This window comes from Macrotis lagotis, chromosome X, assembly GCF_037893015.1.
Source record: "Macrotis lagotis isolate mMagLag1 chromosome X, bilby.v1.9.chrom.fasta, whole genome shotgun sequence".
Lineage (NCBI taxonomy): Eukaryota > Metazoa > Chordata > Mammalia > Peramelemorphia > Peramelidae > Macrotis > Macrotis lagotis.
In genome coordinates, this window is record NC_133666.1 from 195,425,677 (window position 1) to 195,452,792 (window position 27,116).

At 33.9% G+C, this 27,116-nt stretch overlaps 1 protein-coding gene across 3 annotated transcripts; it reads right to left on the reverse strand.

Annotated features, from left to right (window-relative positions):
- Nucleotides 1-679: 679 nt before the first annotated feature.
- NUDT12 (nudix hydrolase 12) lies at nt 680-26,414 on the reverse strand. Of its 3 annotated transcripts, none has more exons than XM_074207916.1 (8): nt 26,251-26,414; nt 25,734-25,814; nt 17,231-17,442; nt 15,410-15,990; nt 14,558-14,725; nt 12,209-12,322; nt 5,374-5,573; nt 680-2,887 (listed from the first exon to the last, which is right to left on the reverse strand). In XM_074207916.1, exons 3-8 carry the CDS (start codon nt 17,434-17,436, stop codon nt 2,777-2,779), a joined length of 1,380 nt encoding a protein of 459 aa, XP_074064017.1. In that variant the 5' UTR covers nt 17,437-17,442; nt 25,734-25,814; nt 26,251-26,414; the 3' UTR covers nt 680-2,776. The 3 variants fall into 3 exon arrangements, with proteins under 3 accessions (XP_074064017.1, XP_074064015.1, XP_074064016.1); XM_074207914.1 differs by lacking the exon at nt 26,251-26,414 and adding an exon at nt 26,030-26,216; XM_074207915.1 differs by lacking the exon at nt 25,734-25,814 and having other exon boundaries at nt 26,251-26,331.
- Nucleotides 26,415-27,116: the final 702 nt, after the last annotated feature.

The following is a 27,116-nucleotide window of genomic DNA, read 5'->3' on the forward strand; positions in this document are numbered from 1 at the left end:
TGCTCTAAACTATCAAAATTTTTTAGAACCATATAATTTTTTCTCAGTGAATTTCTTTTAATAATCTTTTGGTGAGGGGCGGCTAGGTGGCGCAGTGGATAGAGCACTGGCCTTGGAGTCAGGAGTACCTGAGTTCAAATCTGGCCTCAGACACTTAATAATTACCTAACTGTATGGCCTTGGGCAAGCCACTTAACCCCAATGCCTTGCAAAAACTAAAAAAAAAAAATCTTATGGTGACTCTTAGGGTTATTCCATTTCTCATTTCTGGGGTTTTGGTAGTATTCCTTTCTTCTCAAGAGTTCACCCTTACTTATATAACAGAGTAGTTGATCTTCATTTTTTAAACAATCTCTTTTAAAGACTTTCTGAAAGATTTCTTTCTCATGTGAGGACTTCTTTCTTTCCACTAATATTGTTTTCTTTATTTGTAATATACAAAATTTAGAAGAAATGAAAATCTTAAAGTTCATTCTACCAAGGAAAATCATTTTTAAGGCAATTATTTTTTAATACAAACTCCCAAAGTTATATGAAGAATAATAAATTTATTTTTCAAAGAACAAATGGCTTATATGTAGTAGGTACTCAATAAATATGTTGAATGAATGCTTTAAAATTTATTTTCAGTTTTGCAATCTGTCAGCAGATTTAGAAAAAACTACACAAAAGTGAAATGTATGAGTAAATATTTTAATATATTAATACATACATTTAAAACAGAATACATATATGGTACTTACACAGCCTCCTCCTTTTGAATTGGCTACAATGTTTATATTTGGATATTCACCTCTCAGAGGTGGACAACTGAAGAATAATTATAAAAATTACTCATATACTTATTTTCCCTGAGAAAATATTCCCCAAATTTGAAATTTTATAATTGCATCTTTAAAATAATTAACTTATGCTGTTTAACATTCTTAAGTAAACTTTATAGAAATCATAATTTCCAGCATATATCTTTAGAATCCACAAGTATTAAAAAATCATTAAATATTATTTTCAGAACTTACGATGTGGAAGGAAAATTAAATTCTATTCATTATAATTTATAATTAAAGGCAAATCATTTTCTATATACTTCTCTTTAATGGGCACTGGAATGCAATGTGTAAGTTTTAATTTGGATTTAAAATTATAATTAAAATTTTAATAACAATTATTAAGACAGACAATGCTAATAATTTTTCCTAAAAAAAAAAGCTCTTATTTAGATTGTGTGTTATAAATAGCTAAAATTTTTAAAAAACCGTATTTTGATTTTGGAAGAATAGAAGGGAATTAATTCCATTTTAATTTTTGGACATTTGTTCTTTGGATGTTAATTTAGTCTATATAGCTTCTCAATAATATTTTTAAATGCACTAAATCTCCTAACACCATCAAAGTATTCTAGAAATGTCAACAGTCCTGGAATTAGGTTTCATCAAGGCAATTCACTTAATCTCTCTGATTTGGGATTAGATTTTTTTCCTTAAGTCTCTTTACGAGATCTCAAAGGAATTCTATGATTTAAATCTGAATTTTTCTAAATTGATTTCTAAAAGAATTTCAAAATGTATTATTGCTTCATTTTAAGTTGAGGCATAAAATGTAAATTAAAAAGTGTAGAAATGTACACTATTACAATAACACAGCATCAAAAAGCAACGCTGTATTTTGGAAACAAGAAATAAATCTGCAGTCTAATAACTTAGGATCAAATCCTAGATCTCACCACTAGCCATCTATGTGACATTGGGCTGATTACTTTCCTTCTTTAGCTCTCAGTTTCTTCATTTGTAAAATGAGAGGTTTGATATTATCACTAATGTCAACTCCAACTCTAAATTCTATGAAGTCTTCCAAGTAGATACTAAAATAATTTGTGTATAATAAATTTTTAATTCTTTTTAAACATAGTTGAAATTTAATTTTAACATATTTTGTGATTTTTTTCAATTAACAGAAACAGCTTATAACACATAAAAATATCTGCATCTTTTTATTATATCAAGAACTTATTTTATTTATATCCTTTTGGGAATGGCTTTCATTTCAAATTTTATATAAAGCATTTTCCTCTGTAGGACACCTACATACCTCAGATTCATTTCAAGATTTGAATTACATCCCACACAGTTATACTTCTGAATAACTCTTCCTGAAGGATAACATGACACTCTGGGATCATTAGCAACACTGGTTAGTCTTAATCTAGTATTAAAATGGTTAGACTAGACTTGCTTAGATTAAACTAGTAGAATATTAATAATAACCTGCTATTAAAATGAATTTTTATGTGCATATATGGGGGAAATCTGATGAATAATTAGGTGAAAATATGATGATACTTGCAAGGCATTTTATGGTAAGGAAAAAGATGAAAACACAAAATAAACTATTTCCCACTGAAAATCCAGTATATTTTCACTTCTATGATGGATAAATGAAATGCATTTTAAATATGTCTAAGACTAAAAAGAAACGTTAGAATAGTCAAGATTAGAATTTAGTTTTTGAATCCTTTGGCTTTATTCTCAAGACCTAAAGGTCATACTTCTTTACTACAAGAAAAACATCTTTCACTAGAGATAGGCAATTGTATGACTTACATAGAAATTAATTCCATTTTCTGCTCCTAAGATGGATAAAACTCAGTTAAAATTCCAAAAAGTTACAATGGATCATGTGTTTTGACACTCAGAAGATCACCAAATATTTCTAACTGACTTAAGACTAATCAGTAATCAGAAGTAAAATATTGTGCTGCAAAGCCAAGCTCTTGACTTTAAAGGTTAGAATTCATTCCAATCCAGTATTTGATTAGTTGGTGTGCAATAGCTCTGCTTGGTGGCACAAAGAATGACTGTTGGTTTCCTTTGGTGAGTACATCCATAACCTAAAACAAATATAGAAAAATATATTGTGTTTGAATTTCAGTAAGATTAGTCTTACATCTCTCATTTTTTAACTATATCACAAAGAACTTTAATAAATAATTTCATCCTCTTTGGATGAAATATATTGACTATTATATTTAATGGCTCCATGAGGCTAGTGACTCATTTTTTCCCTCAAGGATTCTAGAAGCAGGCATACACTATAAAATAAATTACTGGAAAAGCAAATATGCTAAGAAATATATCTGGACAATGTTTTCTAAGGCTTAAAATCATGTTACTTTAGGGTCAGTTGGAAAAAAAGAACTAGAAATATTTAGCTGTAGGAATGGGTCATAAGATAACAACTTCTTACATATAAAGGGCATTAGACATACCTGAAGTGGAACCATAAATGAGAACTGGGGTGAATGTGCAAACATTTGATGTTAGTAGTAATTCTGACAATGTAAAAAAAAAATTCCTAACTTTGTTGTTGTTGTTCAAAGGGCTTCATGATCAGGTGTGTGTGTGTGTGTGTGTGTGTGTGTATATATATATATATATATATATATATATATATATATATATATATATATATGATATTATATATGAATTATAATTATATAAATAGATATTAATATATATATATATATATATATATATATATATATATATATATATATATATTAGATTAGATGACTTCTGAGGTTCTGTCAATCCTTACATGATTTGCTACTTAGGATTTTCTGAGAATGAAACAGATTAATTAATGAAGTAATGAGCTCCCCATTACATAGGATATATATATATATATATATATATATATATATATGTAGAAAGGATCTGGGAAATCAAAAAATTAACTGTAGAAGTATAGAAATGAGAAGTTAAAGCTACACAACAGTTCCTGTAAACTGTTTTTAATGAGTTAATCGCTCAAAATAAATCACATGTGCTTGCCAAAATCCTTCCTTAATCTTAAGTTGTGTTCAGTACTATAATTCTATGATCTAGAACAAGGGAAGCACTATCAGGTCACCATCTGGAGTACTGTATTCAACTTTTAGTGCCGTATTTTGAAGGGCCAATGAAAAAGTAGAAGCAATCAGATTCAGAAAACAGGAAAACTATCACAGAAATGAGAGACTTGGTCTCAAGAGTAAGCAGTAAAGGTAATAAAGAACTGAATGAAGTAAGGATAGAGGAATTTTATAATGATTTTTAGAGGGTAGCTGATATTTGTAAGAAGTTGAGGGTCAATGATTACTTGTTGAGGATACCAAGAAAAGTATTCATGACTTAAGCAGAAGGCTAAATTAAAGGATTTCTCAGGGTCCTTTCTGCACTGATATTCTATATTTTATTTCTTTTTTAAAAAAAATTTTTATATTTACTTAAGGGAACGGGATTAAGTGATTTGCCCAAAGTCAGACAGCTAGGCAATTATTAAGTGTTTGAGGTCGAATTTGAATTCAGGTCCTCCTGACTCCAAGGCCAGTGCTATATCCACTATACCACTTAGCTGCCCCTTTATATTTTATTTCAACTTTAACAGTAATTTCTGAAGCATGTCCCTTCTATAAACTTTTGGAAAATTATAAGTTCATTTCTTTGTAGGGAGAGATTTTTAAATCATAGAAACTATTTCTAAATTAGTTTATTCAAACATATCTAAAATAAGTTTCAGAAAATCAAAGAAAATGATAGTGTTCAAAGGATTAGTTTTTTGGGTTTTTTTACAAAGTTTTTATATAAATGTTTATGGTAAAAGATGGAGTAATTCATTTCCTGCTAGTTTATTGTTATTAGAGTAGAATTTTCAAAAGTTTTCATGAACATTCTTTCACAATATGGTTCTCTTTTCTTTTTTTTTTAGGTTTTTTTTTTTGCAAGGCAAATGGGGTTAAGTGGCTTGCCCAAGGCCACACAGCTAGGTAATTATTAAGTGTCTGAGACCAGATTTGAACCCAGGTACTCCTGACTCCAAGGCTGGTGCTTTATCCACTACGCCACCTAGCCACCCTGGTTCTCTTTTTTCAAACTAGGTTTAAATATGTCAGAAATTTTGAAATGCCTGTTTTTAATAGACAAAAGGCAACTCAAATTGTTCTAGAGGCAACTGCTAAGCCATGAAGTAAACACAAAATATATGTGGGAAATGATATTCCTCCCTTAATTCTCATCTGAAAAATATCTTTTCCTGCATTTTCAAGTCTATTAAATAAGCACTTGAGGAAGAACCAAGGAAATGGCACATACATCTAAGACAATCATCATCCTCAGAAAGAAGCTAAACTTACTGAGAACTTCAAATAATAAGTTGGTAGTGGACATATTTCTCCTACCATGTGTAATTTACAATTACAATGTAATCAATGAAACTTGTGAATTAATACAAACATTGAGTCAACTTGCTAGGGGAAAAAAAGCCCACCTACTTCATTCCAAAACCGATACAATCAGAGAACAATCAAGAAGAGAGGGAGATTAAATTGAACTTTACCTGTTCTTTAGTGAACCAGCGAGCATCATCTATTTCATTCTTGTCAACTTTAATTTCTGTAGAGATAGCAACAGCCAAGCAACCAATCATTAAGGAGGAGGGCATTGGCCAAGGCTGACAAGAGACATACTGCACACTGCCAACTTTGACTCCACTTTCTTCTTCTACTTCTCTTCGAACAGCATCTTCTATTGTCTCCCCTAATCAAATAGTGGAAAGAACAAGTGGCTAAGGTAAATTCCTTAAACAAGAATTGTATTTTGTTGAATTAGTCAGCAGAAGACAGGAAATCACTTTGAATGTTACCTACAACAGCTTACAATAAAGTCAGGAAAAAAATTCTAAAGCTGGATTGGTACTCAAGAAAAGAACAACAGTCATCCCATCCCCAAAGCGTTAAAATGAGAACCTAGAAAGTTCCTTTCCTAGTGATAAAGATAGTATCATCTTATAAGCAATCACTATAGATATGTGTGTGAGTGTGTGTGTGTGTGTGTGTGTGTGTGTGTGTGTATTATCTCAATGTCTGGAAAAGCTATATTCTTTATCCAATTTAATAAGAACATTTTTCACCATGTGCAGAAGCTATTGCTAGTGAAAATCATTATTTTCACATCATTTTAACTACCATGTTCCCTACTAATATTGTATTTTTGAAAAATCTTATACAATAAAGGCAATACTTTTTTTCCTCCTAAATGTTGGCAAATTTTCTCTTCAGAGAAAATGTTAGATAAATGATTAATCATTGAGACATGTAGTAGGGAAAATGAAAAAAAATATTGTATGATGAAATACATATAAAATTCTTTGTAGTTATAATGTATAACTATATATATATATATATATGTATTTAAAAACATCCAGTAAATATATTAATATGAAGTATATTATCAATCAGGGGTTATGTGGCATAGCAGATAAAAAATGAACTTAGAATCAGTAACAAATAATTAGTTGTATGAACATAGGCAACTCTGAGACTCAGTATGTTTGTAAAAAAGTAATACCATTCACAGAGTTGTGATACTAATAAAAACAAAGCAAAAAAACACGAAGTATTATGTCAATGTTTGATTCTCCAAGGATATGCTAGTGAAGTCCGAAATCAAATAGCTGGTACCATGCTAGAAATATTTTGAATATAGTTTCAATCAAATCAATAAACATTTATTAAGTAAATATTATGTGTCAGGCACTGTGCTAAGTTTGGGGAATACAAAAAAGAGGCAAAAAACAGTTCCTATACTCAAGGAACTTACAATCAAACGGAGGAAGCAACATGCAAAAAATATACAAAGCAAGCTATATATTGAATAAATAAGAAATAATTAGCATTTGACTCTAGAATTAACAGAGAATAATTAGTTTCTTAGGGGAAAGTGACACTACCACCTAGAGTTTGTTACTAAATGTAGGGTCCCTATTGATTGAAAACCTGGGATGTGGATTCATTAAGCTGCAAAAGCCATGATTAAGAGGGGAAGGCTTCCTGTAGAGATGGGATTTTGTTTGGGACTTAAAAGAAGCTAGAGAATACAGGAGGCAGAGATGGAGAGGAAGAGCCACCTAAATGGAGAGCCCTTCCAAACCTAGGAGCCAGCCAGAGAAAATGCCCTGAAACTAGAGATGGAGGGTTCTGTTTGTGAAATGGCCAGGAGGCCAGTATCACTGGATCAAAGATTATGTGTTGCAAAACAAGGGTGTAAAAAGCCTTGAAAGATAGAAGGAAATAAAAGGCTTTAAATGCCAATAGCATTTTGTATGTTTATTATATTATATTGTTATATTATATTATATTAATTATATTATTATATCACTATGTGAGGAACAGACTAGGTAAATATGGAGAGGGTCCTTACCAGTAGGCATTTCTTAGGTCTGAGCAGTGCCCTCTGTTACTTTAGTGATACTGACAGTTGTGGAAAATAGGGGAACTTCTAAGAATCACAATTTTAAATTGTTTCTGAAGATTAATATCTGGTTCTCTAAGAGATTCTTATTTAGTAATTCTAAGTGAACATACTACTTGAGGAACTGGATCCAATCATTTCTGGGTTTTTTTTTTTGCTGCAAATGAAATTTGAGTTTAAAAGGAAATTAAAGGTAAATGGAAGGATGACTCAGTTTTGGAAGGATGACTCAGTTTCTTTCTGAAGAAAATAAATGACTTGGTAGAACATTTTATTATGTATCTTAGGAAAGCAAGATACATTTCATGAAATACTTGGTTATTTCTTATTAAATTACTGATGATAAGCATTTAGGAAAAGAGCTAACACCAAGTGGAAGGTGAAGAGCTAGTTTAAAAAATGCTACCCGAGAATGGTATTTGGACTTAAAACCTGGTAAAATTAATTTTTAAAGTCTTGGAATCCTAATTTTAAAAGTTTTAAACTTAAAAGGAGCTTATTATTTCCACCATGATATTGGAAGTAGGAAGAAGAAGAGTATACCATAGAAGAGCCTAGACATTTACAGGAAATTTACAAAAATCTGAGAAATTTGGGGGATAAAACCTATGGTCTCAAATGCCTGAAGTACATACAAGTGCTTAAAGTTTTGATGTCAATAAATATGGAATAGAGTCCATAGGGAAAATATGACTTAGTGGAATAAGACCCATGACTGGAATATGACTTTGAGCGGTTATTCAAAAGAAACAGCCAAGGTTAAAGAAGGAAGGTTTTGGTAGGAAGTTAGCACTGTATATTAAGAAGACACATTCATGTTAAAAATGCTGGAACCTGCAGGAAGACTCATGTAGAAAGATCAATGGAGACAGAAACAAAAGTAACTTTGTCAAATAGGCTATGTGGACAAAAAGAAGGTATAGAAATAAGGGAAACAGATCAAATGCCTGTCACAGGATCATGTTATGTAGTCTATAGGAGGTTTCAATTATTCATGAAACTAAATTGAGTTGAAGAGCTCAAAGAAGAGCAGCTAACAATTTTGTGACTCTCCTTAATTTCATCTTTCAAAAGATGGAAGAAACCATTAGGAGAAATTCTTTTCTGATTTAATTTTTACCACAGGAAGGAACTTGTTGAGGGCAAAGTAAATGGAACAGAGAATAATTAGTTTCTTAGGGGAAAGTGACCACTACCACTTATAGTTTGTTTCTAAATGTAGGATACCAATTGGCTGAAAACCTGGGATGTGGATTCATTAAGTTGTGAAAGCTGTAACAGTGTGTACCCTTTTAAGTAGTAAAAGTTATGATATGAGTTTCCTAGCAAAATTCTCCAGCAGTAAAGTTCATGATGAGGGTTCCCAGCAAAAGTTTCTATCAGTGGAAGTCATGGTAACCATAATAATAATGTACACAAGATTAAAGTCAACAAAAAGAAAGCATACTAGGGTGGCTAGGTGGCACAATGGATAAGAGCACTGACCTGGAGTCAGGAGTATCTGAGTTCAAATCTTGCCTCAGACACTTAATAATTACCTAGCTGTGTGGCCTTGGGCAAGCCATTTAGCCCCATTGCCTTGCAAAAAAGAAGGAAGGAAGGAAGGAAGGAAGGAAGGAAGGAAGGAAGGAAGGAAGGAAGGAAGGAAGGAGGGAAGGAAGAAAACTGACCAGAATGTCAACAGTACAAGGCTTTGTAATCACAGGATTTTACTCAAAGCAACCCTGATGTGGCACCCAGGCGTCTGGGATCTGAGATCAGCACTGAATCGAGAAAACCCTAAAATATCTACACTAACATACTTTGCAGCTTATCCTTTTTTTGTCTGTTTTCTACAATTATCAAAGGAATTTTGGAGTGATATTTGAGAAGATCCATGACTGTCATCTAGCGACCACCCATCTACCCCATTCTAAGTATCCCACTTTGATTATTAAACTATATAATCCATCTGGAGCTTCTAACTCAATTCTTTGCTATATAGATATTAAACTAAACTTTTTTTTAGGTCTTTGCAAGGCAAATTGGGTTAAAGTGGCTTGCCCAAGGCCACACAGCTAGGTAATTATTAAGTGACTGAGGCCGGATTTGAACTCAGATACTCCTGACTCCAGGGCCAGTGCTCTATCCACTGTGCCACCTAGCCGCCCCCAAAATGAATTTTTTTATGTGATAAAACCTTGAATATCCCACTGTGGGAGATTTCCAGGCACAACACTAGATTTGTAACAATGTGAATGATGGCTATTACTATGAGGACAAGTATTAAAGGATGGAGAATTAGTTTCTTCTACTCATTTTAATTCCTATAGTGGTGGCAAAGGCATCTCCAAATCAATGACAATGACATAAATCAATGGAAGTAAATCAGGAAGAGAAAAGGTGATCTTCTCCCTACTCTTATTAAAAAAGATGGGTGCCAGTAAGATGTATTAAACGATGTTTTGCAAACCTACCTGAGGTTTCTTTTCCAAGTCTACATGGAAACCGGGCAGTTTCTAAGATGACTTTCCTACTTTCTTCCTTTGTACAGGATTCTCTCTTGCTTTTGTTGGGGGTCAGGGGAAGATGAAGGGAGCTTCTTGGGAAGTTACTGGTGTGAAGGTGTGAAGTCAGATTTTGTGTTATATTTCAACTAACAGATTTAAGTTTGGGGATCTTTACATACTATACAATTTGAGGGGAGGAAATATGTACATAGGATTTAAATGCCTTATGTACTTAATAAGGTTTACTAATGAGGAGGATACAAAAGATCCTATCTGTGATCTTGGGGCATACATAATCAAGTTATAACTGGGGAAAGAGGAAGTCCTCAAGTAGTTTTAAGGATGAAAGCAAAAATATAGTGAGAAGCAGCTAAAACTTAATAAGTATATATAAGACAATAACCAATTAGTATACTCATAAATATTCCCAGTATCTTTTTTTTGGTTTGTTTTTTTTTGCAAGGCAATGGGGTTAAGTGACTTTCCCAAAGTCACACAGCTAAGTAATTGTTAAGTCTGAGGTCGGATTTTAACTCAGGTCCTCCTGACTCAGTACATTGTGTCATCTAGCTGCCCCTCCACGTATCTTAAGAATTAAATTTTGCATGACCTTTAGGGTAACTTAAAAGTTCATGGTGAGTATAAGTAGGCCATAATAAATTACTAATGAAGAATTACACAGGAGTTGCATAAAAGATTATCAACAGATAACTAAAGGTAGAGGTGGTTCATCATGTATGGATTAAAAGGTAACCCAGAAACAGACAATATCATCAATGATATCTAATTAATGTCAAGAGATCTAGGAATCCTCCAAAAAGTTGAGTTGGACCCCCTAGTAGAAGATGAATGGGAAAAAATGAATAACAGCTGCATGGAATGAGGAAGGATTAGATGGGTCATAATGAGTATGTTAATTAAAATTCTAATATCTTAGGATAATTCAGATAGCTAAAGGAGAGAGCTAAGAGTAAGGAAGCCTAGAATCCTCTCTCATCCACTATATGCTGTTTATCCCAAATATTCATTATTAAAGAGTTTTGTGGTCCTGGTTGGGTATAAGAGCAAGGGGTGTCTTGTATGTCATACATTTTGGCCCATGATTTCTTCACAAAGTTAAGGACTCCTGATCCTTAACACTTAATCTTCTAACTTCTGGGGAAAGGAAGAGAGCAGGGAGACCAAGAGAAAGGAGAGTATATCAGTGGGAGAAAAATAGGTCCTAGAAAAAGAGGGAACAACTAGACATTAGAAGTGGTACGTGGTCAGATGTGGAAACTGGGTTAATCATATAGTTTTTCAGTATAATTGATAAAACAGTCAGACCATGGTGGAAAAGAGAGAATACAAAGTACATCTCTAGTTGTGATCCATACTGTAGGAGGGAGTACCCAAATGAATGAGATTATAAAGTACTGAAATAAGATTTGTAGGATTTGAACTTACTAAGAAGTAATTACAGAATATAAAATTATGGAATATAAAATTTTATCTAAATCCAACATAAAAGGATGTTTAGAGAAAAAGATAAATTAAGAAATTATACTTTGTTTTGACCAAAAAAATAAGATTTTTATTTTTATTAGGATTTTTTGGCAAGGCAAATGGGGTTAAGTGGCTTGCCTAAGGCCACACAGCTAAGTAATTATTAAGTATCTGACACGGGATTTGAACCCAGGTACTCCTGACTCCAAGGCCAGTGCTTTATCCACTGTGCCACCTAGCCACCCCTAAAGTAAGATTTTTAAAAAAACAGCATGGTCTCCTATAAAAATAATTCAACTTTACAACAACTTTTTAGGAATATGTCTATTATGTATAACATGGTATACTAAAATAGGTGTTATTTGATTTAAATGCATGCATTTTATCAGAATAAGCTGCAATAAAAAAAATTCTATATACTGAACTAAAAGTACCATGAGGAGGATTCTTAAGAGACCCTTGAAAATTTCCTAGTGTATTGTAGCATTTGACATACATAATTTCAATCTTAGCAAACAATGATTTTAGGAATGAATTTAGAAATGATCTAGTTACTGTTAAAAAAAAAGAATCTAAATTCCTTAGCTGTATGTGCTTCTAGGTAACCAAAATTTATTCTTTCAGATCAAAAACCTTTCAACTAGGCTGGAATATATCTGAGCATTAATTAAACAGAATTAAATTAATGTTTGAGGAAGATGATTGTGATAATGAAGGTATTTCTTGAAACTTGGTTATTATAATATCCATATATATATATGTGTGTGTATATGATAAATGAATTTGCAAAAAGGAGATAGAGAAAGGAAAAGATTTTACAAACATAGAGGGTATAAGTTTTAAAAAATATATTAATATGAAAATATTTCCATTATCCTAACTAGTGACAATGACAGCTTAAGAAACTCAAAAAATGTTTAAAAATGGGTTTTTTTTTAGAAGTCTTACCAGGTTCAATAAATCCAGCAAGGCATGTAAACATACCAGGAGGGAATCTTTTCTGTCTTCCTAAAAGGCACCTATTCCCATCAGGATGAATGACTTGCATGATTACTACTGGATCTAGAATAAATAAATGAAAGTTTAGAAAGACATTTTCACAATGACTTAAAAATGTCTCTGCGGAGTAGATAATTACAAGAATAATACCTGACATATGTGTACTTTAAAGTCTGTAAAAAGTTTAGCACATATCTCATTGGAGTCTTACAGTACTGATGCATAAAAATCTCCATTTTACAGATGAGGAAACTGAAGCTCAGAGTTTAAAAGGTTTGTTCGTGGTTTTACTCAATTGGCATGTATTTGTGGTGGGACTGGAACCCAAGTTTTCCTGACTCCAAGTTCACACATTGTTGCCTCTATAGTCACTAGAAACTAGAAGTTACTAAAGACAAAATATCTCTAGCATTATATAATGAAAAGACTTGGCAGAGAGTTCTGTAGAGGTTGAAAAGGTTTAAGTGACATTAGTAAAGTAAAGTTACTCTTTAAAACCTAACAAAACATGAAATTTACTTTAGTCTCTTAAAAAAATTTGACATTAGTAACAAACAACCTCATCTATCTTAGAACACAACTTAAGCAAACTCCACAAGTAACAACCAGCAAGTATGGGAAAAAAGGCTTTTCAGGAGGCCAAATAAATAATTTTAAAGAATTTCCTAATGTTCATTCATTTACTCATGTACATTTTACTCAAGTTTTCATGTAGACTAGTTGTTTTAAAAATATTTATGTCTTTTTAAAATTTTTATTTATAATTCTAGCAAGTTTTGAGCTGCCTCCTAAATCAAAAACAGACTGGAAGTAGCAAAGTAGGAAGAGGAAATGGAATTGTTAGCAAAAGATACAGTAATGACAGTAAGAAGTAAAAACTGGTAGACAGCAACAAAAGAAGCAGAAATATTAAAGGTGATGAATAGAGATAGAGCCCACATTTGTTTTTTCAAGTAACACCATATGAAGAGTTACTACTGTTGTAGGCTGGTACTTTTATGAAACTTATAGCCTTATAGAGTTGCTGTAGGCAATAAGAAAAAGCTAAATTATGTTCAATATTCTCTTTAATTTGGCAGAGAAATATATAACTTTATAGAAAGAGCTTCAACTCATATGGTTAAAATAAAGATTTGACACTTACATTTTCCATCTTTCCCTTCTTAATAAAAGGTGCCATCAGCAATTGCCTAGTTCAATAAGAGATCCTATATCCAACATTCTACTGTATGGTAAAACATACCACAAAAAAGAGTTAGAAGTGGGAGTAAAAAATATACTGATCTTGGATTTCCGCTGCTAACTAAGCTATATGACCTCAACCAAATCATTGAACATTTATCTCTGTGCTTCAATTTCCTCAATTATAAAATGAGGCAATTGTACTATATAGTCTTGCAGGTTTGTTCTTGTCCTAATATTCTATGATACAATAATCTTAAAGAGGGGTAAACTTGGCTAACTGGATGATTCATTTGTAGGGTGATACTATTAGCCAAAGTATTTTAATCTTATTTTTAATGATAAATTTTGTTTTATAACCCTATATATCCAATATATTTCTCCTCCTACCCCATCCAAGCTTTGTTACCAAATTTTAAAAGGGGGAAAAAGAAGCACTCTAGCAACACCAATCAATATATCAATTATGTCTAACAACATATGCAATATTCCATACCCATAATCCTTCCCAAATTTTTACAAAGGAAATATTTAAAAAATTTTAATGTTAAGAAGAAAGGCTTAAACTGTGGTATATGTATGTCATGGAACACTACTGTTCTATTAGAAACCAGGAGGGATGAGAATTCAGGGAAGCCTGGAAGGATTTATATGAACTGATGCTGAGCGAGATGAGCAGAACCAGAAAAACACTGTATACCCTAACAGCAACACAAGGGTAATGATCAACCTTGATGGACTTGCTCATTACATCAGTGCAACAATCAGGGACAATTTAGGGCTATCTGCGATAGAGAATAAATACCATCTGTATCCAGATAAAGAATTGTGGAGTTTGAACAAAGATCAAAGAGTATTACCTTTAATTTAAGGAAAAAACCTGTTATCTTATTAGGTAATTTTGCTATCTCTTATACTTTATTTTTCTTCCTTTAGCATATGATTTCTCTCTCATTACATTCAACTTAGATCAATGTATAGCATGGAAACAATGTAAAGACTAACAGACTACCTTCTGTGGGGGGTAGGGGGAGGGAAGCAAGATTGGGGGAAAAAAATTGAAAAATTCAAAATAAATAAAATCTTTCTAAAAAAAAAAAAGGAAGAAAAGCTTACCAACTCTTGGGTAGGATGTATTGTGAACTCCTTGCAGGCTGGGACAGTGTTCTTTTAAACATACTCTTTTATAGCCACATTCCTCAATTTTAGTTGTACTTCCACATGTTGGACAAAACTTATATCGACTGTGCCAGGCAAGAACTGATCTGGCTTGAGCTACTACCCCTTAAAGAAATAATATAAGTACTAATAATTAGGGAAATTATAAAGCATTTCTAAAAGATAAAAACATTCCTATGGCTAATATAAAGACAATATGCCCCTTTTTTGGTCTGCATTTTCTCATGTAACATGTTACTTCTTTCTCAAATGTAGATGATCAAAGAAAATTAGACTTAATTTCATTTTTACCTAATTGAACCTTCTTATAGTCCTAGTGCTAAAAGAATGTTACATACAGTTTGATAGGCTAACCATATTACACAAGGTTTTTAATTTATATAATTTTTACAATACAGGAAACATTTTCGACCATATTTTATCTGTATAATAATGAGCTGAATTCAGTATAGATTGTATAAGCAGTTTTCAAATACTTAACTTCTGTTATAATATTTATAAATAAATGATCCGGGTATCATAGTCACAGATGTTACCTAACATTTACGTATTCATAAACCTTTGGTTATTCAAGGGAGGAATAACTAAAGGTCTATTTCAATTAACTCATCTATGTAGGAAACCTTTAATAAAGGTTTTCTTTCATCACTGTCAGGTATAAATGGTGCATATGACTTATATAAGATCCCCTTCTATACCCTGCAAAATAGCCTAACTTTATTTTCTTCCAATAACCAGATCAATCACCCCAAATGATGAGGCAAAATTGAGGTAAAATTTGCATCTTACCAGCTTCTTTTTCTTTTAACTGTAGAAGAGCAGGCATTGGAGGATGAAGGAAGTAACAGTCTTCATGTCTTTGTTTAAACCCTTCAGCAGAAATGGCATTTATACCAAGGGCAAACCAAGCAACCAACCCATCCTCATTCTCATCTACTTTGTCTTCCCCAGTCATGTTGTTAATTAATTCTCTTTTAATTCCAAATTCTACCCCAAGAAAAATTAGGATAACATCATCACGATCAGTTAAATATTCTTTTATATGCATGTAACTCAAGCGACAAAGCCTCACTTCTGGCTGTTGGCCTGTCAATGTAACCAATGGACTTAAGTCTGAGAAAAGGATATAGACTGTGTCTGGATGTTTTTGTTTAACTGATAGCCATAACAAATTTGTTCTTTTCTCGCTCTTCCTGTCTAGAAGTGTCCTGCTAAAATAATTTTCTTGTTCCTCCATTTTATTGAGCAGGAAAAATGGTTTCTGTACACTCATAGCTTTAGATAGTAAGGTAGCTACATGTTTATAGCCCCAGAACTTTGCAATATCCAGTGCAGTCTGTTTTGAGTTATTGACAATGGACCTGTCACACCTATAGACAGGAGAAAGAATTGGGAGGGAAAACAGTAAGTATAATAGTTTTATCCACTCATACAACAACAAGTTTTCAGTGTCCAACTTATCATTCTTCTATATTTATTTAACAATTAGAGATCAGTTGATATACTGGGGAAATTTTTTAAAAAAGCATTAACATATGAATAAAACTTTAAAATACTATTCATTTATAATTTTCCAGAGAATTGCTTATAGTAGAAACATTCTTTTTGTATTCTGCACCAAAATTCCACAAAAATTTATGTGAGCATGTTTAATTTGTGTCTGCTCCATTACTAATAGGTCCTATATAAACTCCACATCTCACTTCCCATCTGTGTATAGACTAAAAGGTAATTCTTCCTTACCTGTACTTCCGAGAATCCACAGTTCCCTTCAAAGCTAAGTTTAAGCATCATGTGCAAATGAGGAATTCCTAGATCTCCCTGATTGTTGGTTTTTCTACTCTTGAAATGACTCTGTATTTACTTTAAATATACTTAAATGTCTACATGTGACCTCCTAAATTAAAAGCTCTTTGAGAGCAGGTTCTTTCATTTTTATTTATGCTCTTCAGGCACCAGAAAAATATCTGGAATATATTGGGCACTTAATAAGCCTGCTGACTGACTATGAATTGTTCCAAAGAAAGTATCTCAAAAATTTGGAAAATCCTGGCACAATTCCAGAACATTTTTTTTTAATGTTGTACACTACTTTAGATACTATATATTGAAAACTTAGAGGATGTGAAAAGTATTCCTTTAATACAATGGAATGCAGCTTGGTGGCACAGTACAAATTGCTGGGATCCAATCTGACCTCAGACATTTACTAGTTGTGTAATTCTAAGAAAGTCACGTCACTTGTCTGCCTCAGTTTCCTCAACTGTAAAATGGGAATAATAATAGCAGCTCCCTCCCAAGGTTATTGGGAGACTCAAATGAGAAAATAATTGTAAAATGCTAAGCACTTCACAGATGGCAGGGTGCTATATAAATGTCAGCTATTATTCTTATTATCATGCTCTAAATACCCTTTTATCCCTGAATGACTATACTGAAACATTTCTTAGTTTTTTTTTCAGTCATATAGCAGCAAATGTTAAAGTATTATGGAAAAATTATGTTTTTATATGAACTGATAGGATATTTTTAAACAATTACTGAAAAGATAAAAATAAAGTTGCTATCTATTTTATTATAATGCAGAACTGTATCTACTACTATGCTTACCCCTTTTCCAGGAGAAAATGAACAACATGTGGATGCCCGTTTCTTGCAGCATACATTAGGGCGGTCCAACCATTTTCAGAAGTTTCATTTATAAGAAATGGATATTGATTGAGGATTACTGATATCTTGCTGATGTTTCCTTCAGCAGCTAAAGAGTGAAACTGGGAAATCAATTCTTGTCTGAGATTTCTTCTAAAAGTAGCCATTCTCTCCTTTAAATTAAGAAAAACAAAACAAATTTAATCATGAATTGTTACTTATGCATCAATTAGTAATAAAAAAATAATTAGCATTCACATGTTTTAAGAGTGGTTTTACTTTTCAGTATATACCAATATGTAGAATTATGATAAATACATAGTCCTCATTCTTAAAAAGACTGAAATCTGGCAGTGTAACATTTACCACCCTTTTAGGGCATACATTTTTGAATTTAAACTGAAACATGATTATGAATCATAAGAACATTTCTTTTCCTTCTTTTTAGGGGTATTTGGTGGCACATAGTAGATAGACTGCTGGATCTAGTGTCAACACAACATCAAGAGACTTTCATGAAAACCAGGTTTATTACAATAAAAATGAAGATACATGTGGAATCCAAAGAGTTCAGTCCTTATAGAATTTTGTATATTTATGCCAGTACAACAAAAGGAAGAGAAAACATGAAAGAGCATGTCAGGGAGGGGAGGGGAAAGGTGCAGTAACCTCTCCCCAAGGGAAGGAGCAAGGCAATAGCAAAAACCACATTCTTTTCCCTTGGGAACTACTAGAAATATGAAGACAGGTGGGTCCACTTATCTGTAAAGGACCTAGCTGCACAACCATTGGTTCCCATCTTAGGAGACACTGATTAGTGTCTGTCTTACCTCCCATGGACATAGACGGAATTCTTGTTTGAGGTGCAAACAAATTATGTCAGCTCTGTGTGTGTGTGTGTGTGTGTGTGTGTGTGTGTGTGTGTGTGTGTATGTGTGTGTGTGTAGGTAGGGTGGAGAGGGCAGGACATTCTCCTTCACACATTCAGGGCCTTCTACATACCTTGGGTCCAGTGTTCCTGAAAAATCTGACAACTTCAAAAGAAAGATTCAGGGGATCCTTTAACACTAATCAGGAAAACCTGAGTTTAAATCCAGATTCTGATACTTTTACTAGATATATAATCCCAAGCAAGTCACTTAAGTTCTGTTTACCTCAGTTTCCACACCTTTTTTAGCACCAACCCCGCAGGGTTGTTATGACAATCAAATGAGATATTTGTTTAAAAAAGAAAGTTAACATAATGCCTAATGTGTAAAAATCCTTACTAAAAAGTCCTTACTCCTTTTGCCTTCCCCCTTTCCTTTTGGTCCAAATATTTTATTCACTGATGAACAGAGACCTAGCTTCAATTACAAATGAATTCTTAGAAAGTGACATCAAGACAGAGTAAGTTCCATTTTTGCTTCTTCCTCATCAGGCAACCTTAGGTAAGTTACCTCATTAAGAGTTAATATTCTCTTCTAGAAGATTTCTAAGTTCCTTTTCAGATCTAAATACTAATATGAAAGCAACTTCATAGGAAAGCAATTCATAACTTATCTAATTAGGACTATTTTTGAAAAATGTGCATTTTGGGGTGGCTAGGTGGCGCAGTGGATAAAGCATTGGCCCTGGAGTCAGGAGTACCTGAGTTCAAATTCAGCCTCAAACACTTAATAATTACCTAGCTGTGTGGCCTGGGGCAAGTCATTTAACCCCATTTGCCTTGCAAAAAAAAAAAAAAACCTTAAAAAACGTGCATTTTATATAAGCAGCATATCAATGAAAGAGGATTAGTTATGAAATTAGAAGAGACCTGGGCATGAATCCTGGCTTTCACACCACTATAAGAACTGTACTGGAACTTAAGACTTTGAGGTATGAATCTGATGACATTTTCTATTATCTGAGAACTAATCTAGTTCAATTGATCAGTTGACTACATGGTGAGTAATTTTTTGGCAATCTCATTTCTCTAAGATCAAGCAAGGTGTAGAAGAGTTATAACCGACAACATTTGAGATGGAAGTAGTTACTGTTTTAAACAGTTAATTTTCAAGCTGTGCTGTTATGGGAAAAATAATGAATATGAAGTCAGAGAAGCTGGCTTTTATTTCCAACTCAGTCACTACATGGGGTTTGAGGAAAGTCTACTTAAGTGTCTCTAGGCCTCAGTTTCTTCAATTAAAAAACCAATAAAATTGGAACAGATTGATTATGAAGATCCTTCCCATCATTTAAGTATATTCAGATCAAGGTTAAGAAGTAATTATAAATAAACATGGTTCTGGATTAGTCCTGAACTCAGGTCAGTCATAGATAGTTTAGGTTTGAAAATTAAATAAAATGAGACAGGTATGTCATTTAAGAGTTAACAAAAAGAAATTTACTTAGCCCTAACAGGAGGATGTCAACAAGGACAGACACTGAAAACATCTCAAGTTAATTCAACTGAGTGAAATGCCTTTGCCCAAATTGCTCACCTTATCCCATAAGCCAAATCATAGTGCCCTGGAAGCTCCTCCTGGCTGCTTTATATTCTAGCCATGATAAAGTAATATCAATAGTCTGAGACTTTATTTCTCTGAGTCAACCAAGAGAAAGGTCTAAATATCTTTTAAGGAAAAACCAGTCTAATTTTTTTTTGGGGGGGGGAATCCTAAAGTAGCAAAGGAAATGATTTTTTAAAAGGTAGCTCTAAATGGAAAATAGCATTTCCACATCTCAAATTATATTATAAAGCAACAATCAACAAAATCATTTAGAACTGTTTTAAAAACAGAAAAGTGATCAGTGGAGATTGGACAAAAGATCAACTGGACAAAAGAGAACCAGAAATAATCCAGTGTTGTGGTAAATGTAAAAACATAAATTATTTAAGAAAGAATTACTTAATTGCTGAATACTAGCAGGTATAATGAAAAATGAACTGGGAAAAAATTAGGCTTAAACCAATACCATACTTTACAATAAATTCAAAATGAATATGTGACCTGAATATTCAATTATACAAAACAAAAAAAAAAATTAGAAGAGAAGCAAATCATATAACTTTTACAGCTATAAAGAGAGGTAAATTATTAACCAAATAAGAGATAGAAGCAATTACAAAAGATAAATGAATAAGTTTGATTATATGAAATTGAAAAGCTTTTGTACACACAAAATGAATGCATCTAGAATAAGAATGGAAGCAGCTGAGTGGGGAAAAAAACAAACAAAAAACTTCTGCCAAATGTCTTTTACAAGGGTTTAGTATCCAACTAACAGTAATATATTAAGACCAAAAAGTGATTCCTCAATAGACAAGTGTTCAAAGGATATCAATAAATAAGTCTCAAAAGAACTACACACATGAAAGAATTTTCTGAATCATTAATAAGACCAAAAATGAAAATCCAGATAACTTTGAGATTTCAAAACACAATTTAAAAACTGGGAAATACGATAGATGGGAGAAGTCAATGTTGAAAGAAGTATGGAAAGATAGGTACCTTAATGCATTGTTAGTAAAAATATGAATTAGAAGAATCATTCTGGAAAGGAATTTGGAATTATGCAAATGAATGGATAAAATGCCCCTATCTATTGAAACTAAGATTCCCCTGCTAAGCATATTCTTTATTCACAAAAAGCAAGATTTCACATATATTTAGGGGGGTTGCACAGTGCAGGAAATAAAATAGTTGCCCACTGATTGTGAAATGACTAAATAAACTGTGGCACATGAACATAAAAGAATATTATATGCTAAAAAGAAGAAATAATATAATTCAGAGGAATTCAGAGGAACATATATTACTTCAATTGATGCAAAATGATATATACAGAGCCCGAAAAACAATATATATACAACTATGACAAAATAGGAACAACCAGTAAACACTTGAATGTGTGACAACATTAAAAATAAACTGGGTCACAGATTCAAGCTATGAAAAAACAACTCCTCAACTCCTTTGCAGAGATTATAGTAGGATACAGGAGACAATTTATATAGCAAAAACAACATTACAGGGAAAAGTAACTTTGAAATTTTTGAAACTCTCATTAAGACCAAGATAAACCACAAATCTAAAAGAATGAAGACGTTTACTTCCTGACAGAGAGGGAAAGAATATAAAATGCAGAAAGACATGTGACTAATATAGGAATTTGTTTGGCTGGACCATTTAGAGATGTAATGAGTGACTTGTGTGGCATATAATTTATTTTTTTCAAGGGACTAATCTGTTTTGCTGTTTCCTCTCCATCTTTTTTCAGTTCTTATAGGGGATGATTCTCTGGGAAAAGGAAAAGAATGGATATGGGAGAAATCTAAATAATGTAAAATTTTATCAATAAAAATCTACTTAAAAAGAAACAAAACAGAAAAAGAAGAGTGGGGCAACTGTCTTACCTCTCCTCTGGAGATTTTAAAATTATTTTATTGATATATTTTGGTTTTATATCATTTTCATTTCCCAATATATTTCTCCTCTCCTCCATCCATAAGACTCTTAACAAAAAGTTAAAAGAAAGGAGAGGAAGTTTAGTAAAATTTCTGACAACACATAAACTGTTTGACATTTATAATCCCTGTCCTCTGCAAGGAAGAGAAAGTAATATAGCATCATTTCTCATCTTTGGAATTAAAATAACACAGTATTCAGTACCGAGTTGTTGCTGGTAGTGGTCTTTCTTTTTATAGTCTTAATAAAGATTTAAATTGCTTTTTGAATCTCTCTTTCTCCATCTGCAAAAACAGGATAATAATAGCACCTGGTTGTTCTAAGGCATACAACAACACATCATAGTGATTTGTAAAGCAGTATATAAATTCAGAGAGGCAGTCTAGTAATAGTATAATGAGAAAATGAATTGGAGTCTGGAAGAATTGGACTCAAGTTCCATCTACAATACATACAGGCTGTGACCCTAGTAGTATATTATCTTATCTCTTGCTATTCTCAGGCAATAATCAAAGGCTCTAAATAACAGAAGTTACTAATATTCATTGGTTGAAGAAACTTCCACACTTGGAGTTTTCTACATCAATGAAATCACAAGTCTAAGCTAAAATGAATAAATGAAAGTATGAATGTGTTTATGTGCATGTATATGTGTGTATATATAAATATACGGTATTCATTAAACTTTTATTGCAAAATATATGAGTGGTTGGATAAATGTATCAGAAGATCACAACTTTAGAACTGGATGGGTCCCTTTTGGTTAATCTAGTTCAACTTTATTTTTCAGCTGAATAAGTGAGACCTGAAGAGGTTAAGTGATTTGTCCATGATAAAATGTGTTTTTATTATGTCTGTAAGGTTATTATTTTGCTTTAAAGAATTTTGTAACTTTGAGTCCTATCCTCCCTCACTTTGAGATATAAATTAATCAATATCACTTATTCTGGAATATATACACCAAACTTAAACCTTGCTATAACTGAACTCATGGGAGCTCATGAGATTACCAAGAAAGTAAAAAGGGGGGGAGCATACATGGATAAGGGATGTGGAAAAATGATGATGCTGAGGAGCAGCTAGAAAGTTAGAAGAGACAGTTCTGGCAGGAAAACCCAGGAAGAAGACTTTCAAGGAGGAAGGAATGGTCAACAATAACCAAGAATGCAGATAAATCAAGGAAAATATTGAAAAAAGGCTAATGGATCTAGCAAACGAATCATCAGTAACCCTAAGAGAAGTTTCTGTCCATAGATGAATAAAAGGAAACTTTGAGGAAATTGAGAGTAGGAATTAAGGAAACAGCTACTGTAAGAAGGCTTATTTCCTCTTCTTTTTTCTGTGTTCATAAGTGAAGAAATATGTGGATAGCAAGAAGTTATGGAAGGATTAAATTAAGGTTTTGGGAGAAACATGACTATGGAAGAATCTCTGATTTTATCAGCATATATAACTCTTCCCTCCACCACAGCAAAGCAAACTATTTATAACTTCAAAGATGAGCCTTGGTAGTTAGCTAAGACTCAGTTTTCCAAAGTCAAACACTATTATCAGAGATCTGAAGCCAACATTCAATTCACTATTTCATTATGTCTCAATTTCAGATCTATGTGGATTAAAAAGGGTCTTTTAAGAAAGAAACCATTTTACCCCTAAAGGACTATAAAGTAAGCTATTATTACTACCCATATTATTTTTATAGCAGTATTTTTATGTGGAAATATGTACCCATTTCTAAACTGACAAACATTTAGAGAAACAACCTATTTTATAAATCAGTGACTATCTATTTTTAGGCAGTTATTTTTAACTGGGCTCCCACTACAGGTAATAAAACAGTGTAAGGAGGGTAATCATTACATAAGAATAATAGAGTGATGATAGAATGATAATCAGAAAATTTGCTGTCATCAGAGATATGTGCTATTAAGGGATTTTGGTTACAATACATAAAATGATTCTAAAAAAAGGAAAAAAATTGTAGCTCATTTCTGCAAAACTAAACTCAACATTTCTGCTACTGTAATTTTTTTTAATCTGATTTCATAGCAATTACTTTAATTAAAGCTCTCCTTATTGATTTCTCAGCTTTGGCTATCTTTTTCCTCTCAAATTTATACCAATGGTATTATGGGGATAACTGCCTGAATAATTTTCAAGAAAATTAATGAAGTATTTAAGAGTTTACTATGTGCAAAGAAAGCAATGTGCTTTGAAAAACCTGTATCTTGAAAAACTTCTCTGATTCCCCATTGTCTTTATAAAATATATCCATCTTTTTTTCATTGAAGGTAACATCAAAGCATATTACCTTACCTCTCCAATTTTATCTTTTTCTTTCTTCTATTTAAGGCAATATTTTTACTATTGTTTGTCCAAAATGTTCTAATGTCTGTCTCTGAACAAGTTATTTTCTCAATATTATCTCTAGGCAAATTAGAATTAAGCTAGCTAAAAGTGGAACAGGCTTGGAACATAGCATATTTCTCCTAAAAAGATTGGAGATCATTTGTTAGGAACATTGTCAAAAGCATTTTTTTTTTCAGGTATAGGATGTGAGAATTAGATAGCCACTGACGGTCCCTTAACTCTGAAATTCTAAGTATATGATTCTGGTTTTATAGCTCTTGAAGGTCAGAATTCATTTTTGTCCAAGAAATACCTGATGGACTACCCTAACTCAACCTTGATCACTCCTTAAGATCAATAATATTTAACATTTAAAAGTCACATTTAAGTTTTATAAAATATACTCCTCACAATTCCAAGAGACAATGAAAGTATCACTGTTGTACAAATGAGGAAACTAGTTTGGAGAGGTCAAGTGCCTTCCTGTGGTTGTCCAGCTAGTAAATATCAAAGCAGTAATTTGAACTTGGGTATTTCATCACTCAGTCTTGAATTCTTTTTGATAAATCCACACTGCCTCTCCAGATGTAATAAAAACATAGACATTTGAGGTTTATAAATTGTGTATGTTATCTCACTTAAACTTCACAACAATCTTGTGAAATAAGTTCAACAGAAATATCTATCCCCATTTTACATATCAGAAATCTGAGGCTTTTCCAAGAAGTCAAGTCTTTCATCATGTCAAAGGTAGTCAGTATTTGAAGCAGGATTCAAAACCAGTCTCTTCTCCTGACTCAATGCCATAATGCTCCTGTATTACACCACACTGCTTTGCAACTTAACATTTCTGTATACACTTTCATTTCTGATATATCATTGTGTAAATGTCCTTTCATTTTTATGCTTGCAAGGTAAATATGGAAACTTTTGAGGACAGGGATCATAGTTTTTTTTTTTTTATTTCTCACTCGTTCCCCATGGGATCAAGTCCATCCCTCAAACTGCAGACAATTAATAAAGGCTTGCCAAGAAATTACCTCCAACTGGTTACATATTAAGCAGTTCTGGCAAAATGTTGTTTTTGGGGATAGTAAATTGGGATACTTTAGGATTTGGAAAAATAACTGCTTGCATATTAAGCAATTCTGGAAAAATGCTGTTTTGGGGGGGATAGTAAATTGGAATACTTTAGGATTTGGAATAATAATAATGTAGGAGAGAATAAAAGGAAAATGCTAGCTTTTATCTAACTATATATCTCTTCTGATCACTTCCTACCAAGTGTAAAGAAAATATGACCAAAAAAAAGTAATTAAGGTATAATTTCTACATTATGAAATGATTGTTTTTCCATAATATTAATTGGCAAAGACTCCCCCCCCCAAAAAAAAATAAGAATAAAAATGTCTTAAAAGGTAGGCATCTACCTTCAGACCTGACACTGCTTCTTCCTTTATAATCTTTACTTGCCCGGTGAACCCCCGCCCAGTTCTTTCTTAGGATAAGCTTACGCTCATCTGTATTTCAGTTCCCACACTATGCAGCCCCCCAACCCTACATTCGCTAGGTAAGGCTGAACAACAAGGTGGGGGGCTGGGGAGGGGCAATGAAAACAAGTGCATCCTGGGAGAAGCCGAGCCTCGTGGCTGTCCGGGGCTGCAAGCACACTGGGGACTTACAGCAAATGCTTGCAGACTGACGGGCCGCACTTTATCCACAGGGGTCTTTTCCTGGCATGATTTCCTTTCTTTTCTTGGTGTCTGAAATCGAGAGGCGGATTTAAAGGGCTTGGGGGCGGAGTGGGTGAAGGCCGGGTGCCATCCCGCCCCCTCCCCCTCCCCCACCCCACCCCCGGCGGCCAGTTAACCCCTTCCCTCCTGGGCTGGGCATCAGCGGGGGGGGGGGGGCTAATTTATCTTAGGCCTCAAAACCTCAAAGCTTGGGCCCTCACAAGAACCCGGGGGCACCTAAATACCTCGGGGTTCAGAGTGCTTTAAATGGGGCTCCTTTCTTGCCCCTTGTGGACACCTTCGCAGAAGCAGGGGCTCTCGGGGTTGCTGTTTTATCCCATAACGCAAAAGCTTGGGCGTAACCGCCCTCAGGCTTCGGGGGCGCCTCAGGCCTCGGGGGCGCCTCAGGCCTGGGGCCGCCGGGCCCGCGCGCGCGCATGCGCACCCGCCCCGCCGGGCCACCCACCGTGACTGAGCGCGGAGCCCGGGTCAGCCCGGAGAGGTGGCCAGGGCAGGAAGGCGACCGCCAGCGGACCCGGGGGAAGCCTACCCCACCCCGAGGCCGCCGGAGCAGCGGCAGCAGCAACGTAGCCCCAGGGCGGGGAAGACTCCCTCTTCCTCTTCCTCTTTTCTTGCTTTTGGGAGGAAGACCCGAGCCACTTCCGCTCTTGGGCAGGACCGTGCGCACGGAGTTCTGGGAGATGTAGTTTGGGAGGAGCTAGGCTGCCCGCGCAGCCTCTCTCCCCCGCCCCGCTCCCTCCTGGGCTGCACCCAGCACCTTTTAACCACCTTTGAGGCAGCGTTTTTTTTCCAGCAGGTAGAGGACCCTATGGACAGAGAGCCCTGTACTTCCTCAGCTTTTTACTGGCTGAAAGACCTGTCATTTAACCTCTCTGAGAGGAGGGCGGGGTTGGCCTCAAAAGCACCTCAAAGCGGCTCTTCTAAGATTTCAGTGTTAAAACCTGAACTTTGCCAAAAGGTGACAAACTCCAGCAATCGGCTGATTTTCTAAACTTGAGAAGACCATAGAGGAAGATGCAAATTAAATTTAAAAACATGTTCTACATACATTTTTTTCCCCTCCCTCTGGGTCATCCTGAGGATCCAATGATATACATGACAATGCTTTGGAAAATCTAAAAGCACTTAATAAATCTTGCTGCTAAGTAATTTCATGTCTTAACCGTGTTCCAAAAAAACAAAAGCCTTTCCTTTTTCCAAAAAGAAAAAAATAGAATTAAAAAAAACTACCAAACAGCTATAGATGAATTTGAAATGGCTTTATTACGCAAACTGCTTTCTTAAAAGCCAGAATTCATGATTTTTAGTGTC